The sequence below is a fragment of the Colletotrichum acutatum genome (genome assembly GCF_030867785.1).
Source record: "Colletotrichum acutatum strain CBS 112980 chromosome Unknown BDZ83scaffold_34, whole genome shotgun sequence".
NCBI lineage: Eukaryota > Fungi > Ascomycota > Sordariomycetes > Glomerellales > Glomerellaceae > Colletotrichum > Colletotrichum acutatum.
The window spans coordinates 176,519-194,507 of NW_026849028.1; the positions used below are offsets into that span (position 1 = coordinate 176,519).

Below are 17,989 nucleotides of genomic sequence, written 5' to 3' on the forward strand. Positions count from 1 at the left end.
ATAGAATATTGTCTAGTCATTCCGTCATTGTCATCCCAGCACGACATTAAAGCAGGCATGCAGAATCAGAAAGGAAGCCGCCCCTCCATCTCTAGTGCATGCCTTCATGGTTGCTTAGACATTGAAACTTGCAGCTTGGTGCCGCTATTGTTTGCATCCGTATGATTCGTGGGTTGCAAGTCGCTCTATCCCTGCAAACCCCCGGGTAAGACTGACACTAAAGCGACTAGAGCCGCTAGATCCCGTCTCGAACGCAACCTCAGTCGACAACCGTCGCTCCGAACCATGTTATCAAGATGAGCTCGGTGCTTGGGCCTGAGAGGAAGTAGAAGCGGAAGCCTCAGGGGCAGCAGGAGCTTCTGGTGAAGCAGTTGTCTCTGAGGAAGCAGGAGCTGGGGCAGCTGAGGTTTCTTCCTTGCTTGGCCTGCGTCCAATGATGGAGTAGCTACATCGGGAGTCAGAATGGACCTGATGGCATGGAAATCGCTGTGACCTACGTTGGAAGGTAGCCGTGAATTCGCCGGTTGTTGACATCCTTTCGCACGTCAATGAGGAACACGTTAACCTCTTCAGCAGTCCACTCGAAGGCTCTGGTAAACGCTGCCATGGTGAAACCCTCGATGCCAGCTAAACCATTTTCTAGCTGGAGTCTGCCCAGTTGCTTATATTTTGGGTCTTTGGCCCAGTCGTTGAGAGGCCATTTGAATGCAGTGATAGCAACGTCAACGAATCCGGCAGCCCGCACCTTCTCTGGGAGGCCTTCGGGATCAATGTAAGGACGTCCAAGCTTGATCGTTGCCTCGTGCAGTAGCTTGCTCCATTTGGAAATCGCGTGGTCTGGGGTCAGCGTCCCGTCATCAGAGTCGCAGTATACAGCAATCTCCTGCAATTCAACCCACCCACCAGGTACGAGGTTGCTTGATTGACACACGATTCAGCTTATGCGGTAATCATATGTAGATCGCAACGTAGAAGGATGAATAGACTTACTCGTAGCACCTGCGAAGATACAAATCCCAGTCGCTGATGCTGCCTGTCATAACACGGCTGTGGATATAATTGAAAGGCCTTGAATACGTCCATTCCTCTTCGACGTCATCAACCTCAAATTTGACATTTGGTGGTACGCTGAATGAAATCTATGTTAGCCGATTTTTGCACAGAGCCCTTAGTTCTACGAGCAACGCCTAAGATAGGGACGAAGGAGACGCATACTAGTCAGGGAGGGTTGGAGAGAGGTCAATACCAAGGACCTAACGGGGAAACAAAGTCAGTCAAGTATGTTCGACAACAACTATTTTCAATGTTAGGGGAATCTTGGTACCTCAGCATCGGGATGATCGTCTGCATAGTTAATTGCCCAGATGCCACTGCCGGTGCCGACGTCGAGGACTCGTCCAGCTTCAGCATCCAACTGCCCAGGCGGAGCCATTCCTGATGCGAAGTCCATTGAGATGGCCCAAAGCTCATCCTGCATGTCTATGGTGAATGTTAGTGAGGGTTTGTATAGAACGTGAGCTAGTGGATTCTACCTAGCCTTTCCATTTCCCTTTCATCGTTAGGAATCGTGTATTCTCAGTCAAAGTTAGGAAAGCTCTTCAGTGATAGGCAAGAGTAAACACACTGCCATCTTTGTACCGGTGGTATGTTCTGCCGTTCTCGACGCGGTAGTCCAGGATTGAGGCTCGGAGACTGGTGCTTGAAGAAGCAATGCTCTATGTCAAGCATGTAAGTAAGACTCATGATGCGTTGAAGAGTCGGAGTGTAGCTTGCACATACGCTTCCAATATCTGACCGAACATCTTCATGCTAAACGAATTTAGAACCCATTCATAGTTCAGGAGGGCATGGTGGCTTTACCTGATCGTCTGCCACAATTCGGGGTGTTGCAGTGGTGCTCGGTTCGGCCATCTTGGGGGTCTAGCGCTTTGGCAAGTCTCGTGCCGATCTTGCTGTTTGCCTTCCAATACTGATGATATCAGAGCACTACGCCAAGTGTAAAGAATCCTAGGACAGGGTGATGAAGAAAATTATTGAGGGGTCATTCATTGTTTTTGTGACAAAGACAGTCGATCTCAGCCCGCCACCCCTCTTCTGAGCTGGGGTTCGGCGAAGGAACCAACGAGCAAACATGCATATGCATCTCGACGGTGCAGTTTCCCCATTGCAGACAATTATGGGGCAGAGAAAACTACGGCCGAATGAAGAGACAAAGAATGCGACATGGGCATGTGAAGACAAGTTCCAACAGCATCCTGAGATCTAACCACTTGCCACTTCGGTCAGCCAACCCCTGCAACCGCAGAATCTGGACTGTCCACTATCGGAAGCCGTCCCGTGTCCGCGGTGCGCCAGCCTCTCACCCATGTCTGAGAATTCTTGATGCCTCGGTCGAATCGCCAGTCTCGGTCAAGGAGTTACACAGCCAAGTCATCGATTCTCTTCGGATGATGAATGCTGATATTGTCCAACAATTCCCCTCAGATTAGACTGGGGTTCTTGTCAATCTGCCAATCCTCCGAACCGGCTCCAGCGAAGCTCAATATTTTCCGACGATATCTTGGAAGGTCATGAAAATAGGTTCACTGAGTTGAAGTTGGAGTTGCTGCCGCATTCTGGTCTTGAGGCGGGGCTGGGGTGGCTTCTTTCACCGGCTTCCTGCCCACAAGAGTGTAACTGTAGAGACAGAGTTATTAGTTTTGAAGAATATTCTTCGTTAGAATGATCCAAGATCAAGAGAAACTTACATAGGCATGTACGAGTGGATTTTCTTGTCCCTCATGTCCTTACGAACACCCACAAGAAAGACTTGAACCTCCTCCTTCGTCCAATTGTGAACTCGGGTCAAAGGTGCAAGAGCCATAGCTTCAGCGGCATCCACGAAGTTATGGAAGTTCCATTCGCCGATTCTCTGGTAGTGCTCGTCTTTCGGCCATGGGTTGGAGGGCCACTTGAAATCCTGTTGAACAACGTTCTCGAACCCAACATCGACCATGGCCTCCCTCATCTCGGGGATAGGAGCGAATCTGCGCCCAAACTTCTCTGCAGCTTCTCGAATGAGGGAAGTAAACTGAGCCAGAGGCTTCTCAGGGGGTAAAGTATCATCGTCAGCTTTGATGACAAAATCGCCTTCCTGAATCTCAAAATAGCCACCGGGGACGAGATGACTATCAGACGAACAAGTTTGTCAGCTCTGGTCGTGAGGCTCCGCAACGAGATATCGTTAAGACAACGAGCAAGGTAAAGACTCTCAGAGATTATACTCACTCGTAGGCTTTTTGAATGATCTTCTTCCAGTCTGAAATAGACCCGTTCATGAATCGAAGGTGGATGTAATCAAAGGGCCGAGAATACAGCCATTCCTCCTCGACATCGTCGACTTCAAATTTGACATTAGGAGGGACGCTTATACATATGGTTAGCAGCTTTACGGGCTTCATTTGAGAGAGTTTACGCACTCTCGTGGCTGGATGGGAGACAGATCGACGCCTAGCACCTAGGTCTCAATGTCAGATACATTATCTTCGTTTTCAGAGACTCTGGTAGAAACCAGCACCAACCTCCGTCTCTGGGTGTTGGTCACCGTAGTCAATAGCCCAGAGGCCGGTCCCGGTGCCAAGGTCAAGAACGCGGCCGACTTTTGCACCTTCGTCACAAGGAGGGGCGAATCCAAGTCTCTCGTGGAATGTGAGGAGGCATATTTCGTGTTGCATATCTAATATGTCCAACTTAGACGAATAGCAATCATAAAAGGGTATCCCAGGATTAGAAACTCACCCATCCTGTCGTTCTCCCTGTCGTCATTAGGCCACGCATATTCTGATACATGTCAGCAGATCATTGACAATATGAATCTACAGCATAAAAGAGTAACTCACTCCCATCCTTGTACTTATGGTAGGATCTTCCATTCTCAATTCTGTACTCAAGGATAGAGTCCTTTATGCTAGTGGTCTCTGAGCGAATGCTCTCAAGATCCTGTTCGCTATCGGAAATCTGGATCGATGTTCATCAGCATTGGGTCACTAGATTGCGCAATGTTTGCACTGATCCGTACTTCGTCATCAGCAACCAGGTGAACATCAGGGTCGTCTTGTGTGGCGGCCATGATAGTAGTTTTTTAAGGCTGTCTTGATGAGTGTCTTTTGGTGTAAGCGAATGCTCAGGTTCCCTGTGCCGAAAGACCCGCGAAGTGCAGACCAGTTTCGGAACCTCGCGAGGTGATGATGGTGCGAAGTTTTTGAAGATGGTCAGAGGAATTGACCCCCTTATTGCCGAACCGACCTGTGGCCTGCCAAGCGCGGCTTGCCAACCGGTCGCCGTCCACATTGTCTACGTGCACAGCGCATGATGCAGGCGAGCGGCGACGTTGCCTCTTTACAGACCGAAAAAACTGGAGATGCGGCAGGGGCAGGGAGAAGGCACCCCCCGCCGCGGGAGGCGGGCTTATCGCCCGCCAGGCTAGTGTTTGGTTTCTTAGCCGCACCAAACGACTAGAGGGTTCTCAAAACAGACAACAAACACACATTTGCTCTCAAATATGGCGGTAGATCTCATCCTCTTGTTGACCATCCTAAGTCAGTAACTAACAGCGACAAGTCAATACGGTTTCCTACCACTCAGTATCAACAAGCTTAGAGTCGATAGGCGATGGGACACCCAGCATGACTGGGGAAAAATCGACCGAGTTTATTAAGCAACTATCCGAAGGCTCAAAATAAAAGCTGCCGGTTTCACACTTTCTGATAGGCCAGTCACAATTGCCGTTGTATCATCTAAGACATCGCCAAAGTTCAGAGCCATGCCATGTCATCTCTCCAGAAAGGCCCATGCCTGGGCTGTAATCTGGCAAGCCGTCTTGATCAAGCGACCAACCAGCGTGATAAGGCCTTGGAAATCACTGTGGTGAAGTTGAGGCCTCAGCCGGAGCGGCCTCGGTAGCCGTCGGCTTAGTCGCTGCCTCTAAGGGCTTCCTACCCACAAGCGTGTAGCTACAACGTTGTCAGAAAGACCTTCAGCACGAATGAGCACGAAAGCACATTAGAACTTACATGGGAAAGTAAGAGTGAACCTTTGGATCCCGGAGGTCCTTCCGCACCTCGTCTGCGAACACCAGCACCTCCTTCTTCGTCCAGCCATGTACCCGGGTCAAGGGCGCCAAGGAGACGGTTTCGACCGCGCCACCAAAGTTATGGTAATTCCACGCCCCGATCTTCTTATACTTGGGATCCTTGGCCCAAGGATTCGTAGGCCACTTGAAGACGGTCAGCTCCACCTCTTCGAACCCGACCTCTGTGAGGACGTCTTTCAGATCAGGAACGTGGACCAGGGGCACACCCATCACCACGTAAGCTTCGCGGATCAGGGCGCCGAATTTAGACAATGCCTTCTCGGGGGGCAATGTCCCATCGTCGGCGGCTGGGGACATGTCTGACTCCTGTATCTCGTACCATCCACCGGGCGTGAGGTGGCTTTATGTTTGGGAAAGGTGTCAGATATCTTTCGCGGAGTTGTAGTCTGGTGAGAACACTTACTCGTAGGCCTTCTTTATCATCTTCTTCCAGTCGCTGATGCCGCCCGTGATGATTCTACTATGAATGTAGTCGAATGGCCGTGAGTAAAGCCACTCCTCCTCGATATCATTAATCTCGAATCTCACATTGGGCGGAACGCTGTGAGATATGAATGATTAGTCTTCCGGGTGTCTTTTCATAGCTGGCTAGTCTTTCATGAGGAATCGACGTACTCTGACGGCTGAACAGGAGAAAGGTCCATGCCCAGCACCTAAAGGGGAGGTGATTGTTAGCCACTTCTCGATCATGGCGTGTAAGAGGTGAGCGGCGTCACGTAGAATGAAGACTCACTTCGGCTTCAGGATGCAGATCCGCAAAATCGATTACCCACAATCCAGTACCCGTGCCGAGATCGAGAACACGACCAACTTTTGCGCCAGGCTCACATGGAGGGGTTACGCCTAGCTTTCCATCCCACGTGAGATAGAAGATCTCATGCTGCATGTCTGTTGCGCCCGGTCAGTGTAAGAAGACACTAGCCGGCGGAAGTTTGCCTTACCAAGTCTATCGAGCTCTGTCTCATCATTGGGGACGAGATACTCTAGCGAAGCTGGTCAACCGCTGGTTGCAGTCGAAAAGCGCCTGCTTTACCTACTGCCATCCTTGTACTTATGATAAGTTCGACCATTTTCTTGGCGCCACTCGAGCATAGATGCCTTGATGCTCGTTGTCTCTGATTGAATACTCTGTCCAAAGAGCAGCATGAGTGAGAAGATCTAAGTAGTGAGAAGAGCGCGAGGTTGGTGTTGTCCTCACCTCGATATCAGCCTCTCTGTCGGTCACATTGACCTATACTTTGCATGAGTTACTATTTACTTAGTGCCCGAATCCAGTTACACGTACATGGTCTTCAGCAACAAGCTGGACCTCGTTATTCACGATGGAAGCCATGCTCGCAAGGGCTCGTTCGCGCAGTGAACAGAATGTCCAATCTCAATGTTTCCCCTTCAAACAGAAATATGAGCAACGTAAGAGCAAGAATCTTGACGAGAAGTAAAAGGCATTCGGGTGGCGGGGGAGGCACAAGCTTGTCTATTTGTTGCGACCAAAACATTCGATTGTAACCCCCTCTTTCCGGCCCATCTTCCTGAGCAGGGCCAACAGAACGAAATGTGCATTGCATAATGCAACCACAGCGGCCAAGTTGTCTCCATTTAGATGGAAATTGTGGGACGGAGAGGGGACTGTCGTTCGTTGCTTAGTATCGAGGCGCCCAAACCCGTGGTTGAGCTGTTGGATGCAACGCCTGACCTTCTGGATCAGTCCGGAGCCGAGACAAAGGTCCGAGTCACCCCGGCTTCAACCACAAAATCGAATCGGTGTCATCGACAAGCAGAGCGAAGATTGAAACGCCATCGTTTGGCGGCATGGTTCTATTTGTTTTGTTTAAAAGAAGAGATTGAGTCTCTAGATGGGAACAGAAGTTGGGCTTTACGATGGCTTATTACCATTCACGTTTCCTAAACCCTCCCCGTCTTAAGGTGATGGCATAGTCCTCAAAATCTCAGTGTAGTCCCCTACTCTCCATTTCCTTCTGGCTTCCGTCCAATAACAAAATACCTAAGTTGCTCAAGTCAGCATGCAAAGCATGTTCGGCTGATGACTGATGACCAGAAAACAGAGGCGGCTTACATCGGAACGTAGGTGTGGTAGTTCTGTTAGCCAGGTCCTTCCGGACATCAGCCAAAAAGACATCCACCTCCTCCCTAGTCCATTTGTGAGCGCGCGTCAGAAGTGCAATGAAAATAACCTCAAGACCAGCATTGCTATTCTCGAAGCCCCAGTCGCCTAGTTCCTTGAACGAAGGGTCCTTGGGCCAGGTGTTGATGGGCCACTTGTACCGGCTCAGCGTCACGTCCTTGAAGCCCACCTCGAGCATCAGTGTCTTCGAGGAGGATACCGAGACGTATTCAAGCCCAAAGATGGCGGCTGCTTCCTTGAGGAGGTTGCCGTACTTGGCCAATGGGCAACTTGCAGGAAACGTGCCGTCGTCGGACTGGAATTCCATCTCTGGCTCCTGCAACTCTAGAAAACCGCCAGGTTGGATATGACTTACAGTAATTAGCGGCTGGATTTCTTATGACCAGGACGTAAGAATCGTACTTACTTGAAACACTTGGTGAGGTATACCTTCCAGTCTGCGATGCTTGACGACGTGAAGCGACTGTGGATGTCGTCGAACGGGATGGTATACGTCCACTCCTCGTCAATGTCGTCAATTTCAAATTGGACATTCGCAGCTACGCTGGGAAGTTCGATTGCTTAGTCCTATTCCCCAACAGCTTCAAAGATTCAGAAACTCACACGTCTGGCTGCGTAGCAGATAGACCAACGCCGAGTACCTGTCCACAGTCAACACGCATTCGAAATCTATCATCACGTTTGAGCTTACCTCGGCTTCAGGGTGATCATCGCCGAATTGAATTGCCCAGATTCCTGTGCCTGTACCAACATCCAACACCTTATCAACCTTGACGCCGGGTTGGCATGGAGGTGCAAGTCCAAGCCGGCCACCGAGGGTTATGAGGCATATGTGATGTTGCATGTCTAGCCGTGTTAGGCACGTGAGCCACATACTTTGAGTCTGATCAAGGACTCCGTGAGGTGACATACCCATTCTAGCATTCTCTCGCTCATCATTGGGAATCACATATTCTTGTTTCCAATGCAGTCAGCACGGCAGGCAAAACAGCAGCTCTTACAAAGAGACGGAGAACGCATGACTCACTCCCGTCTTTGTAACGGTGGTACGTCCGTCCATTTTCGAAGCGGTAGTCCAAGATTGAGCCACTAAGGCTTGTGCTAGAGGAAGCAATGCTCTCCCTATCTGCTTGACCGTCTTTCAGAGACTATGACTACTATAAGCTCGAACCGAGGGTATCTGTCACATGGACACGCCAACGTACCTGTTCATCAGCGACAATGCTGATCTCGTGGTCGACTTCAGCCATGATTACAAGTGTTGTTCGGGCTAGATTGACGTTCTGCAGTTTATTGGCGATGAGTTAGAGGCAGGAATTTGACCAAGGGCATGAGATCAGAAGGCGAGGAAATCTGGACAGATTTGTGGCAAAGCAACATGCCATCGCTTATAACCCCTGAATCAGACTCGAATCAAGTCAACGAGAAAGATACGCCCACAACGCATGCCACCGGCGAAGTTGATCCTCGGCAGCATTCTGAGTGGACCCGAGGGAGCTGCCGCCGAATGGAAAGCGAAGTCCTCAAGGCAGGGGGATCAAAATACCTTGTCTTGTTCTGCATGGTCCTCACACTTGCTTTCGCGGTAACTGACTCGATATGTGACTGATTGCACATCCCTCTCTCTAAACATGACCGGTACAACCAACATGACCTTCGACCTCTCCTTTAGTTTCTACGAACAAGATGACAGCACACAGATTGCTAGTCGGAAGTTCTAACACGTGTCGAGGGGAACGCTTCTCCTTATCTGACCTTCATATACGTAGCCCTGGAGGACTCTTTCGCAATGTGATTTGAAGTTGATTTACAAGACGTTCCCGTCAAGCTGTCGAAAGAGTTGACCCGCTCCCTCCTATTCCGGCTTCCTTCCCACGATGAAATACCTTGGACAGACCAATTAGCACAAACATCTCAACAAAAGATGATTTTAGATCACCACTTACACAGGGAAATACGCATGAAACTCCCGATTCCTCAAATCCCTCCTCACATCCCCCAAGAACCCCTCGACCTCCTCGCGACTCCTCCTCAAAGCCCGCGTAAACGGCATCATGGCCAACGCCTCAACAGCCCCTACAATATTCTCATGATTGTACGCCCCCAGCTCTTTGAACTTTGCCTCCTTTGGCCAGGTATTCACAGGCCACTTGTACCGACTAAGCTCCACGTCCACAAACCCAATCTCCTCCATGACGGTCTTCAACCTCGGGACGGAGACGTATTCGCGACCGAGCAGGCTCATGGCCTCGCGCAGAAGATCGCAGTACCTGTTCAGCGCGCAGCTGCTCGGGAGGGACGCGTCATCGGATTCGGCGCGGAGGTCGGGTTCTTGGAGTTCGATGTACCCGCCGGGGACGAGGTGTTCAAACGACTTTGTGAGGAGGTCTTTCCAGTTGGCGATGCTGGAGGTCATGAAGCGGCTGTGGATGTAGTCGAGTTTGTGGGCGTAGGTCCAGTCTTCTTCGAGATTGTCAATTTCGAATTGGACGTTTGGGTTTACGCTGGGCAATGGAGTGAGTTTTCTAGTCCTTTTATCATAACGGGTACGTCGTTTAAATGTCCGGCTTGAGAGTCGACTTACAACTTTGAGTGGATCGAGGACAAATCAGTGCCGAGAACCTGAGGCAGTTTGAATATTCAGGATACGTCCTAAGAAACGTTGTGTATCGATGGGGCGTAACTTACTTCGGCCTCCGGGTGGTCATCGCCGAATTCGATAGCCCAGATGCTGGTTCCGGTACCGAGATCGAGGACTCTTCCAACCTCAGTGCCTGCTTGGTAAGGAGTCGCGAGACCGAGTCTGCCGCCCAGGGTCATGAGGCAGATGTGATATTGCAGATCTATCGAAACGCGATCAGATTTTAAATCCTAGGAACACAAATATGTGACAACTCTCACCTAGTCTATCCATTTCCCTCTCATCCTTAGGGATATTGTACTCTTGCAGATTTGTTAGCTTTCCGCACGATCAAAATGATAGATTGCAAGGTAAGATTTCCTGAACTCACTCCCGTCTTTACACCGATGGTAGATCTGGCCGTTCTCGAAGCGGTAGTCTAGAATTGAACTAGAAACGCTTGTGCCAGACGAGGCGATACTCTCAGAGGAGCTAGAACATGCCAAACCGCTCACAAAGGAGAATCTTAATGGCTTACTTTGACTTCAACCTGGCCATCATCCAAAATCTAAGTACATGATGCTTGTCAGTCCACTGCCACGAGGAGGTACACGCAAAGTTTTGAAGGACACAGCGCCCCATCATTGGCAGCAATGACAACTTTGTGGTCAATTTCTGCCATGTTTCTTTGAGTATTGTGGACTGCAGAGTTGGGAAATCAAGTTACTGCTGATCAATGCAAATCAACCTCACTCAATAAATCTCGCACTACGTTTGAGGAGCAAGCAGGCCTGATTTAACGTGAAAGATGTCACATCATGGGCGTAGGCATCGAGGACCCCCTCACCTTAGCGTACAGAAACCAACACAAAAAGACATGCAGCTCAACGGCGAAGTTATTCGCGTTCACAAGAGTCCACGACGCCTGCATGTGGAGACGATGCAAACCGCAGTTCCACCCGACCCCGGCCCGTTCAGGCAAAGAGTTCGAACTCACATTTCCTGCAGTCCCTGTAACCGGTGTAGAATCCCGGTCACTGTTATTCACATACATCAAATAAAGTGCGTCGATATACGTTTCACTCGATGATGTGGGCAGGTACTAATGTTGGACGGAAGCTACCCCCTCATCGTGCCGTCCGGGCAGTGGATCTGTCGTGCAGACGGAACCGCGGAGTAGCACCCGGCTCCGGACCGATCCCCGCGGTCTCGGCCAACTTGAGGCATTTCCGGTGACCAGCTCTGCTATTTTGGAGGGGTTTCGCGGACACAATTACAAGAATACATTCTCCGAGGCCGTCCTCAAGTGTGACGTCGGAATGAGTGTACAATAGACCCCGTTAGTAAATTCACCATATAACGAGACTTCATATCAAGGACTCGGGCGGTCACCGAAAGAATTCAGGAAGTCCAAGATCTGAATATGATTCATGAGGACTGACAAGGGATGATGCGCTTAAACCAAACACCAGTATTGTTACAGCCCTTTGGAGGCCATCTAGACCTGGTCCGATTATACAGGTTTCTAGCTCCAACTCCTAGCTTAAACCAAACAAAAAACAAAGCTCACATCACTCCTTTGGGAACAACTCCGCCGAAATATCCTTATCCCTTCTCTGGTGGTTTGTCCGGCTCGAGCTGCTACCAATGACCGTCGGTGCGTCGCCGTCCGTGTCCGGGTCGTATTCGGCATCATCCGCATGTTTCGCCTTCTTCAGCTTCAAGCTCGCTCCGTCGTCCGAATTCGCGCCCTCCTCGCTTGCCGAGTCGGCGTCGTCGTACGGGCTGACGCCTGCATGTCTCGAGCTCCAGTCGGGGTCCTCCTCCGGTAGTCGCTCGTGTTCGTGCTGGGGCTGCTTGATGAAAGAGTCGATGATGTAATACTGCATGGCGTTCATAACGAGCGGGAAGAACATCATGACGAAGAAGATTTGCAGCTGCTCGTTGCCCTCGGTCCACCGTAAGGCCCAGTCGCCGACGCGCGAGATCCAGGGCAGGAGGAGGAAGATGATGAGAACGCAGAACTTCATGCCGAACAGGCCGCAGAAGTAGATAAAGGACTGTTTCAGCCACCACCAGGCGTTGGGAGGTGTGCCATAATTGCCGGACCGGATCGACTCCTCAGGCTTGCCCAAGGGCGTGTACGCGACAAGGCCTGTCAGGACGCGGAGAAGTACGATGAGGATGGGGATACCGATGGTGGTCTGCAAGACGCATATTAGTAAAATGTCGGAGGAAGAATGGAAGCGAGTAGTTTGCTTACATCAATGGCGAGATTGAGCAGGTAGAAGGAGCACGGGTTTGGCGTGTAGTCCTCGCCGCGTCTCATTAACCTCTGCGCGTTGGCTGTGGTTGCGGGGTCCAGTGTCACAGAAAAGCGCCCTGACGTCAACATTGACATGAAGATATTGGCGATGTGGACGAGAACCGAGCCAAACACCTGCTTCGAAACGTCGAAGAACCAGATCTTGACTGGACGTTGTGGCCGCTCCCTCCAGCGCTTGAAAACCAACGCCAGCAAGGCAAGGCCGCCCAGGGCTGCCTGGACGATGAGGGCAAAGGAGCCAAGCAGGCTGCACTCGCCGTTGCCACCTTCTTCGCCCTGTGTTGCAGCGTGGGTAGCCGTGGCCGCAGCGACAGCGCTCGTGAAGGTCGCGACGGCGCCGTCGAGGGCTTCTGTTGGGGTCGCAATAGGAATCATGGTATTTGCTGCTGCGTCGACTGCTGCTGTTGCTGTAGCTGCTACGAAGGCGGCGAGTGAAGTAGGAACATCTTGGGCGGCAGTCGCTATCAGATAGGGTGGCGGAGGGGCCATTGGCCTGGCCGGGTCGGGGGGTGTTGAAATGGGACTAGCAGAGGGAGGGACAGAGAGAAAAAGGGCGGTCTCGTGCGAATGACGGGGTGATGTTTGGTCGGAAGGGGGGGCGATAAAGCGGCCGTCGGTATGTGGATGACGTTCTTTGGGGTGGGAGGAGGGTCGATCGCTTTAGGTCGAACAACGGGTTTTTGGCTGACGGATTAGGAGTGAATGCGAGACAAGCGTATGCAACTGCGTTGTGGATTTGGGGTACCCGTAGGAAAAAGGAAGGAATTCGAAATATGGAAACCGGCGGCAAAAGGAAGAAGGAACACAAGTAAGAGACCTTGGAAAGGTCTGCGCGAGGAGGGATGGTTAAGAGGAAGAGAGTGCAAAAAAAGAGAAACACAGAGATAGAAAGAAGAGAAGCGGGCCAAGGTGTAGCGAGGAGCGGACAGGCAAAGAAAAGGTGATCGTCGTCGGGGATTGATGGGCCAGAAGGGCGGGCTGTCACGAGGCGGAGTAAGAAAGTGACATGCAGCACAGACTTGGGGGAGCTTCAGCCTTCAGCTTAGGCAACTGCGGTAGGTGAAGAGTCGATATCTTGGCACCGTGGCGCCTTGGTACCAAAGTAGGTATGAGCCACGGTCAGTGAGCGGTCTGGTGTTTGTGTCTGTTCGAGCGAGCACCTCAGGATGGTGATGATGATGAGCAGACCTATTGATGGTAGCTATTGATGAGTAAAGGTACGATACATACAGAGTAAGGTACTGTACGTAGTACAAAGAAATGGGATAAAGGCAATGGAGGAAATCATGGCCCAGGTCCTGACACAAGCTTACTTCTGATTGGGCTTAGCGTCCCCGCATACCTTAACACACCTGGCTTTGCCGCCTTGGGGGATCCTCCATTAGTCACTTTCCCACGGCCCAGACTTGCCGTAAACTCGCCTGGAGCAATACTTCCTCTGTATTACGGAGCACCTACAGGCTAGGGGGGCGGATAGACGGAGTCAGGACAGGCACGAGGGGGGCCACCAGCCAAGGCTTGTGTGTATCCGTAATGTTGTTGGCTTCCACGGGTTTTACAGTTTGGAGCTTGGGGGCTCGGGTGGATCGAGGCGAGATTAGGAGATTTTAAAAAGGACGGAGAGACACCGCCGTCTGCATGGCACCGCCGGCGAAAAACATCACGAGATTTGTCTTTTGGGTAGCCTAAAATGAGGTAAAGCTCAGGAGGCCGCGGCCTACGAGCGGACGACGGACCGGAGAAATCACCGCCGTTTAAGATCCACCACCTGACCTACCTACCTCCTTAAACTAGGTACCACCATCACCACCTATCTATTTCTACGGATCGTATCATGCAAAGGCCAAGAGACCTTAAACCATCAATGTGGCTGCAGCGGCCAATATCCGTCCCAAAAACCATCTGCCCTGCCTGAAAAAGCCGTTGACCTGGGCAAGCCACAACAGGACAGAACGGGACACACAAGTCTGCCAAATTCTCGACACTCTCTTGCACTAACAACCCAAACGCACGCCGGCCTGGTGCCGAGAACCCCGATTTAATAGATTCACAGGCGCTTGGCCCCATGCTCCCCCATTTCCCCTGTCTCCGCAGACCACCGAGTCTACCATCTCCGGTCTCTTCGAAGTCAGTTACTTACCCCGTAGACAATCTGCTCCATTTCGTGAAACGAAGCCCAAAAGGAAAATAGGGCAGGCAAAAAAAAGGATAGGAAGATCTGATACGAGGTCAAGAAACAACCCCAAATCCCACACCCCAAACCCGTTCGAAAATGCGATACCGAAGCCTTTGATGTGTAACTTACTTGGATCCCGCTATTATTCGGTCTCACTCCATCTCGGACTCTTGCACGACTCATCGCCATCTATCAATAGAATCATCGTTCCTTTGTTGTCACCAGCTAACCATCCATCAAAGGAAAAAAAAAACCCTGACAAAAAAGCCAATCCTCTGCTGTACTATATTCTCCAGCCACAACCTCACAATGTCTCGTGCTCCCAAATCATAATGCCGCCGCTGACGGGCCAGGCGATTCTCTTCCCACAAATTTGGCTTTGCCCAGGCATCCAAGCTCGTCCCGAGAAACTGGTTGCCCGGCGTTGCCCAGGGCAAACATAGCCCCGTCTCACATCTCATCTGCATGGAAGCTGTCATGGAACGTTGACTTTGGGGGGTCGAGATTATCTCATCTGCTTGCTAACATTCCGAGGTAGCACGGCATTGCGCATCAAAGCCATCTAAACAATGCATCTTCCAAGCTAAGTACTCCGTACCCGTTCTTCAACTCGGGGTTGAAATGGGGACGTACGGGCACTAGTGTGAGGTTATCATGGAGTGGAATGTTTCAATCTTCGACTTTTTCGACCATGTTCCGGCCACTGAATGTCAAAAGATTGTCTTTCTTTCAAGGTATAATTACGCTAGGCGAGAGTCTAATATTGCCAAGTCCCCGTTCCAAATTCGCTTTTTGCATCCTATGCGCCAAAATACCTAGCAGTAGCCAACATGTTGCCGTCGTAATACCGTTCATCCTGTAGTGAGCCATCTAAAAACAAATAATCGGATAAAAAAACCTCCTTCTCGACCTTTAAGCTATCACCAGCTTGTCCAAAGCAACACGCGCAATCTCAATAATCTTCAGGCAGTGCCGATTCTCCTTGCCGTCGTCCTTGCCCTGCGGAACCATCAGGTGCTGATCTGAGTGCAGCATCGGATGGGGAAGCCCGGCCGCGACCATCTCGTCGAGCTTGTCATGTCGGTTGTTTGACCGATCCTCCATCTGCTTGATGACATCCTTGAGACCGAGGTGATGGTAGGGTACCGTAGATCTCGCCCCATCTGACCTCTGGAAATCGTGCCCGTAAATGTCGATTTTCAGCAGGCCCCTGACGGATAGCCTCCAGCTGTCCGGGTCCATCTCTCGATTGTCAAACGTCTCTATCGCGCCGCAGTCGGTATCCCGTCTGCTCAACTCGCCCCACAGCCCGCCATACTCGGCGAAGCGAAACGTGATGTTCCTCTTCTCTTTCTTGGCCTGAGAGGCTTCGTTGTCGATGAGCTCGAGAATCTTGGCGTAGGCGTTGGCTGTTGACGGGAGGATGGCGCCCAGCATCATCATGTTTTGGAATGCCTGCATCGGCGGCGGCTTCGTTATATCAGTGAGACTGCAGGATGGGCAGTGGATGACGTCGTGGGCCACCCTCGCGGCGGACCTGGCTATGCCCATTGCAATCTTGACATCGTTTGGTAGTCTCGATAAGGCGTCCAGGGAAAGGAAGATTTGGGATAGACAAGAGCAAGTGGTGTTGTTGTATGCTTTCGGTGCCCCATCCACCTCTTTGCCAGTGTCATCCTCGTTTTTGGGATTGCCAGATGTAGATGATTCTGGTGTGCTTGCGGCGGCCGTGTGAGATGATGTCTCTGATGCCGTAGGAGGGGAGAGACTGGGAACCGTCTCGGGCACTTGCGCCGAGAGCAGTTCTGTAAGGCTTTTATTGATATCTTGAGGTAAATCCTCGTCAGCAGAGTCACTTTCGTCAAAGTTGATGCCACCTAACAGGTCAACACCCGCAACCCCAAACTGGAAGTCTCCATTGGGGAACCGCGGCTCGGTGTATGCCATGGCCAAGCTCGACAGCTCAGGCGGCAGCGTCGAAGGCGGCAGGCCTTCCAAGGGGGAGAGGAGGTCAAGGTAGTTCATGCTAGAGTAGTCTTGGGTGAAGAAGGCCGACAAGTCGGTGTCTAATGTCGGTTGCGTCATGAGTGGCATCTGCGCCTGCTGGTCTTGATTCTCGGGCTTGTCGGGGGAAGATTGTCCTTCGGCCTCCTCGACGTGTCTACGTTTTCTTGGCCGGCCCATCTGCTTCTGGGCCGAGTAGACACATCTGAGCCCCTCCCGCCGACATCTCGAGCACCCGTCAGGTTCCTTGGTGCAAGCCAGCTTTCGTGAACCTTGTCTGGGTTATTAGCATCTATTCCAGATGGGCTTGAGAGTCCCACTTACGACACTCATCACACGCGCGATGCTTCACGACACCGGCCGCCGACTTGGACGGGCTACTACTCTGGGGCATGATATGATATGACAAAGGTGACAGGGGACTGAAGAGGCGTCGTCGTGATTGCCTGACAATATTCGATGGTTGAACTATTCTGATTACTCAGAACTTTCCAGACTGCTGGGAGTGCGGCTTTCGGGGGGGTTATATGTAGGTGACGGAGAGATCGTAAAAGTCGATATGCTAATAGGGCCGATGACTCTGAATGGCAAGGTAGTGACAAGCCCAAAGGCACGACGATGAAGCCCTGGCTGCCTTAGCTCGTGGCTTGCTCTCCAGCTGAATCCCGGAGTTTTTTTTTTTTCTTGCTCGAGGCTGCGGTATGCACGAGATGGAAGCATGCAGATGGTGACACCGACGGCCACGTTGGAAATGCAGACGTAGGTATTTGTGACTGTGGTCCAGAGATCGGGATGAGGAAGACGGAGTGAGACACACGAGGTGCGGTTGAGAAGCCAGAGGGCAAAGCTTCTCCCGGTCCACGGCGTAATTGTCGTAGGTGAGGAGCAAGCCACGCAGCACAGCTTACCCGCGCTAGCTCAAGCCCGCCCCCTAAGACCAACTCAGTCGGTGGTTGCTGTACGGGATCCATTGGTAGGGCAAGGTACATTCGCTCAGTAAGAGTACACTGCAAAACGCTGCTTGGCCGGCCTCGCCATCAGTCACTCCAAAGTCCCTTTTCTTGAAGGATTCGAGGCGGCGTCAGCACCATGCCAACCTTGCATATGACGGAAAGTAAAGTTCATCACTAAGTACTTTTGCTAGAAAGATAGCTTGGTTCACCGTTAAAGCTGTCCTCACTTCTCTTTGATCATATCGGTAGTACTTCTCTAGCAACAACAGAGACTACCTATCTCTCGAGCAAACCAAGGCTGAGCCACCTCTCAAGGTTCCCTATCCTGCTCATGCCAAGACACTTATAGTGAATGAAAGTCTTCCTCAACTTGACAGAAAGACATCATGAGATATGCTCTCCTCAGATTGGTATGCGAAAGAATTGGGCTTCAACGCCTCTCTCGTGTGTGCAGGATCAGATCCCCCGGTGCTTGAACTACCCTGAGGTGCTGTTAGGCGGCGCTGTCATTGGTCAAGAGTGCGTAATTCGTAAAGATTCGAGTCATCGGCGTAAGTGCCTTCATGTGAGTACCATGGATGCGGACAGGGCACCAGCATCACGAGGAACCTCTCCCTTGAAGCTGTTTCGGAGCAG

At 51.3% G+C, this 17,989-nt stretch overlaps 7 protein-coding genes across 7 annotated transcripts; all 7 read right to left on the bottom strand.

The window, feature by feature from the left end:
- Positions 1-228: 228 nt before the first annotated feature.
- On the bottom strand, positions 229-2,026 carry BDZ83DRAFT_267137 (methyltransferase domain-containing protein). The gene is made up of 9 exons (XM_060502032.1): positions 1,861-2,026; positions 1,780-1,809; positions 1,625-1,715; positions 1,533-1,574; positions 1,325-1,479; positions 1,216-1,253; positions 991-1,128; positions 498-917; positions 229-445 (listed from the first exon to the last, which is right to left on the bottom strand). Exons 1-9 carry the CDS (start codon positions 1,909-1,911, stop codon positions 292-294), a joined length of 1,119 nt encoding a protein of 372 aa, XP_060366268.1. The 5' UTR covers positions 1,912-2,026; the 3' UTR covers positions 229-291.
- Positions 2,027-2,743: 717 nt separating this feature from the next.
- On the bottom strand, positions 2,744-4,108 carry BDZ83DRAFT_718627 (S-adenosyl-L-methionine-dependent methyltransferase; the record flags this gene model as incomplete). Its single annotated transcript, XM_060512096.1, has 6 exons — positions 2,744-3,167; positions 3,268-3,405; positions 3,459-3,496; positions 3,561-3,715; positions 3,879-3,996; positions 4,058-4,108. 6 exons carry the CDS (start codon positions 4,106-4,108, stop codon positions 2,744-2,746), a joined length of 924 nt encoding a protein of 307 aa, XP_060366269.1.
- A 390-nt stretch (positions 4,109-4,498) lies between these two features.
- Positions 4,499-6,724, bottom strand: BDZ83DRAFT_791422 (S-adenosyl-L-methionine-dependent methyltransferase). The gene is made up of 9 exons (XM_060515733.1): positions 6,417-6,724; positions 6,330-6,362; positions 6,169-6,259; positions 6,073-6,114; positions 5,865-6,019; positions 5,747-5,784; positions 5,535-5,672; positions 5,052-5,471; positions 4,499-4,991 (listed from the first exon to the last, which is right to left on the bottom strand). The coding sequence occupies exons 1-9, from the start codon at positions 6,462-6,464 to the stop codon at positions 4,898-4,900; spliced, it is 1,059 nt and encodes a 352-aa protein (XP_060366270.1). The 5' UTR covers positions 6,465-6,724; the 3' UTR covers positions 4,499-4,897.
- Positions 6,725-6,923: 199 nt separating this feature from the next.
- BDZ83DRAFT_616770 (S-adenosyl-L-methionine-dependent methyltransferase) lies at positions 6,924-8,206 on the bottom strand. The gene is made up of 5 exons (XM_060507994.1): positions 7,966-8,206; positions 7,878-7,915; positions 7,681-7,818; positions 7,206-7,624; positions 6,924-7,133 (listed from the first exon to the last, which is right to left on the bottom strand). Exons 1-5 carry the CDS (start codon positions 8,188-8,190, stop codon positions 7,078-7,080), a joined length of 876 nt encoding a protein of 291 aa, XP_060366271.1. The 5' UTR covers positions 8,191-8,206; the 3' UTR covers positions 6,924-7,077.
- A 657-nt stretch (positions 8,207-8,863) lies between these two features.
- Positions 8,864-10,291, bottom strand: BDZ83DRAFT_616775 (S-adenosyl-L-methionine-dependent methyltransferase). Its single transcript, XM_060507995.1, has 4 exons — positions 10,176-10,291; positions 9,963-10,117; positions 9,859-9,896; positions 8,864-9,778 (listed from the first exon to the last, which is right to left on the bottom strand). Exons 1-4 carry the CDS (start codon positions 10,186-10,188, stop codon positions 9,217-9,219), a joined length of 768 nt encoding a protein of 255 aa, XP_060366272.1. The 5' UTR covers positions 10,189-10,291; the 3' UTR covers positions 8,864-9,216.
- Positions 10,292-11,465: 1,174 nt separating this feature from the next.
- On the bottom strand, positions 11,466-12,595 carry BDZ83DRAFT_575002 (vacuolar membrane protein-domain-containing protein; the record flags this gene model as incomplete). The annotated part of the gene is made up of 2 exons (XM_060504764.1): positions 11,466-12,098; positions 12,158-12,595. The coding sequence occupies 2 exons, from the start codon at positions 12,593-12,595 to the stop codon at positions 11,466-11,468; spliced, it is 1,071 nt and encodes a 356-aa protein (XP_060366273.1).
- A 2,713-nt stretch (positions 12,596-15,308) lies between these two features.
- Positions 15,309-16,794, bottom strand: BDZ83DRAFT_575074 (uncharacterized protein; the record flags this gene model as incomplete). Its single annotated transcript, XM_060504773.1, has 2 exons — positions 15,309-16,672; positions 16,725-16,794. 2 exons carry the CDS (start codon positions 16,792-16,794, stop codon positions 15,309-15,311), a joined length of 1,434 nt encoding a protein of 477 aa, XP_060366274.1.
- Positions 16,795-17,989: the final 1,195 nt, after the last annotated feature.

What these genes read in the sequence shown, in the direction of transcription:
- BDZ83DRAFT_267137 (XM_060502032.1), bottom strand. Translation starts at nt 1,911, where the DNA reads ATGGCCGAACCGAGCACCACTGCAACACCCCGAATTGTGGCAGACGAT. An exon ending in CCACCGGTACAAAGATGGCA is followed by an intron (nt 1,575 to 1,624) that starts GTGTGTTTACTC and finishes ACTTTGACTGAG; the next exon opens with AATACACGATTCCTAACGAT. An exon ending in TATCTTCGCAGGTGCTACGA is followed by an intron (nt 918 to 990) that starts GTAAGTCTATTC and finishes GTGTCAATCAAG; the next exon opens with CAACCTCGTACCTGGTGGGT.
- BDZ83DRAFT_791422 (XM_060515733.1), bottom strand. Translation starts at nt 6,464, where the DNA reads ATGGCTTCCATCGTGAATAACGAGGTCCAGCTTGTTGCTGAAGACCAT. An exon ending in ACAGAGAGGCTGATATCGAG is followed by an intron (nt 6,260 to 6,329) that starts GTGAGGACAACA and finishes CTCTTTGGACAG; the next exon opens with AGTATTCAATCAGAGACAAC. An exon ending in ATGATAAAGAAGGCCTACGA is followed by an intron (nt 5,472 to 5,534) that starts GTAAGTGTTCTC and finishes CCAAACATAAAG; the next exon opens with CCACCTCACGCCCGGTGGAT.
- BDZ83DRAFT_616770 (XM_060507994.1), bottom strand. Translation starts at nt 8,190, where the DNA reads ATGGGTATGTCACCTCACGGAGTCCTTGATCAGACTCAAAGTATGTGG. An exon ending in ATGATCACCCTGAAGCCGAG is followed by an intron (nt 7,916 to 7,965) that starts GTAAGCTCAAAC and finishes GACTGTGGACAG; the next exon opens with GTACTCGGCGTTGGTCTATC. An exon ending in TACCTCACCAAGTGTTTCAA is followed by an intron (nt 7,625 to 7,680) that starts GTAAGTACGATT and finishes AATTACTGTAAG; the next exon opens with TCATATCCAACCTGGCGGTT.
- BDZ83DRAFT_616775 (XM_060507995.1), bottom strand. An exon ending in ATGACCACCCGGAGGCCGAA is followed by an intron (nt 9,897 to 9,962) that starts GTAAGTTACGCC and finishes AAACTGCCTCAG; the next exon opens with GTTCTCGGCACTGATTTGTC. An exon ending in TCCTCGATCCACTCAAAGTT is followed by an intron (nt 9,779 to 9,858) that starts GTAAGTCGACTC and finishes TCCATTGCCCAG; the next exon opens with CGTAAACCCAAACGTCCAAT.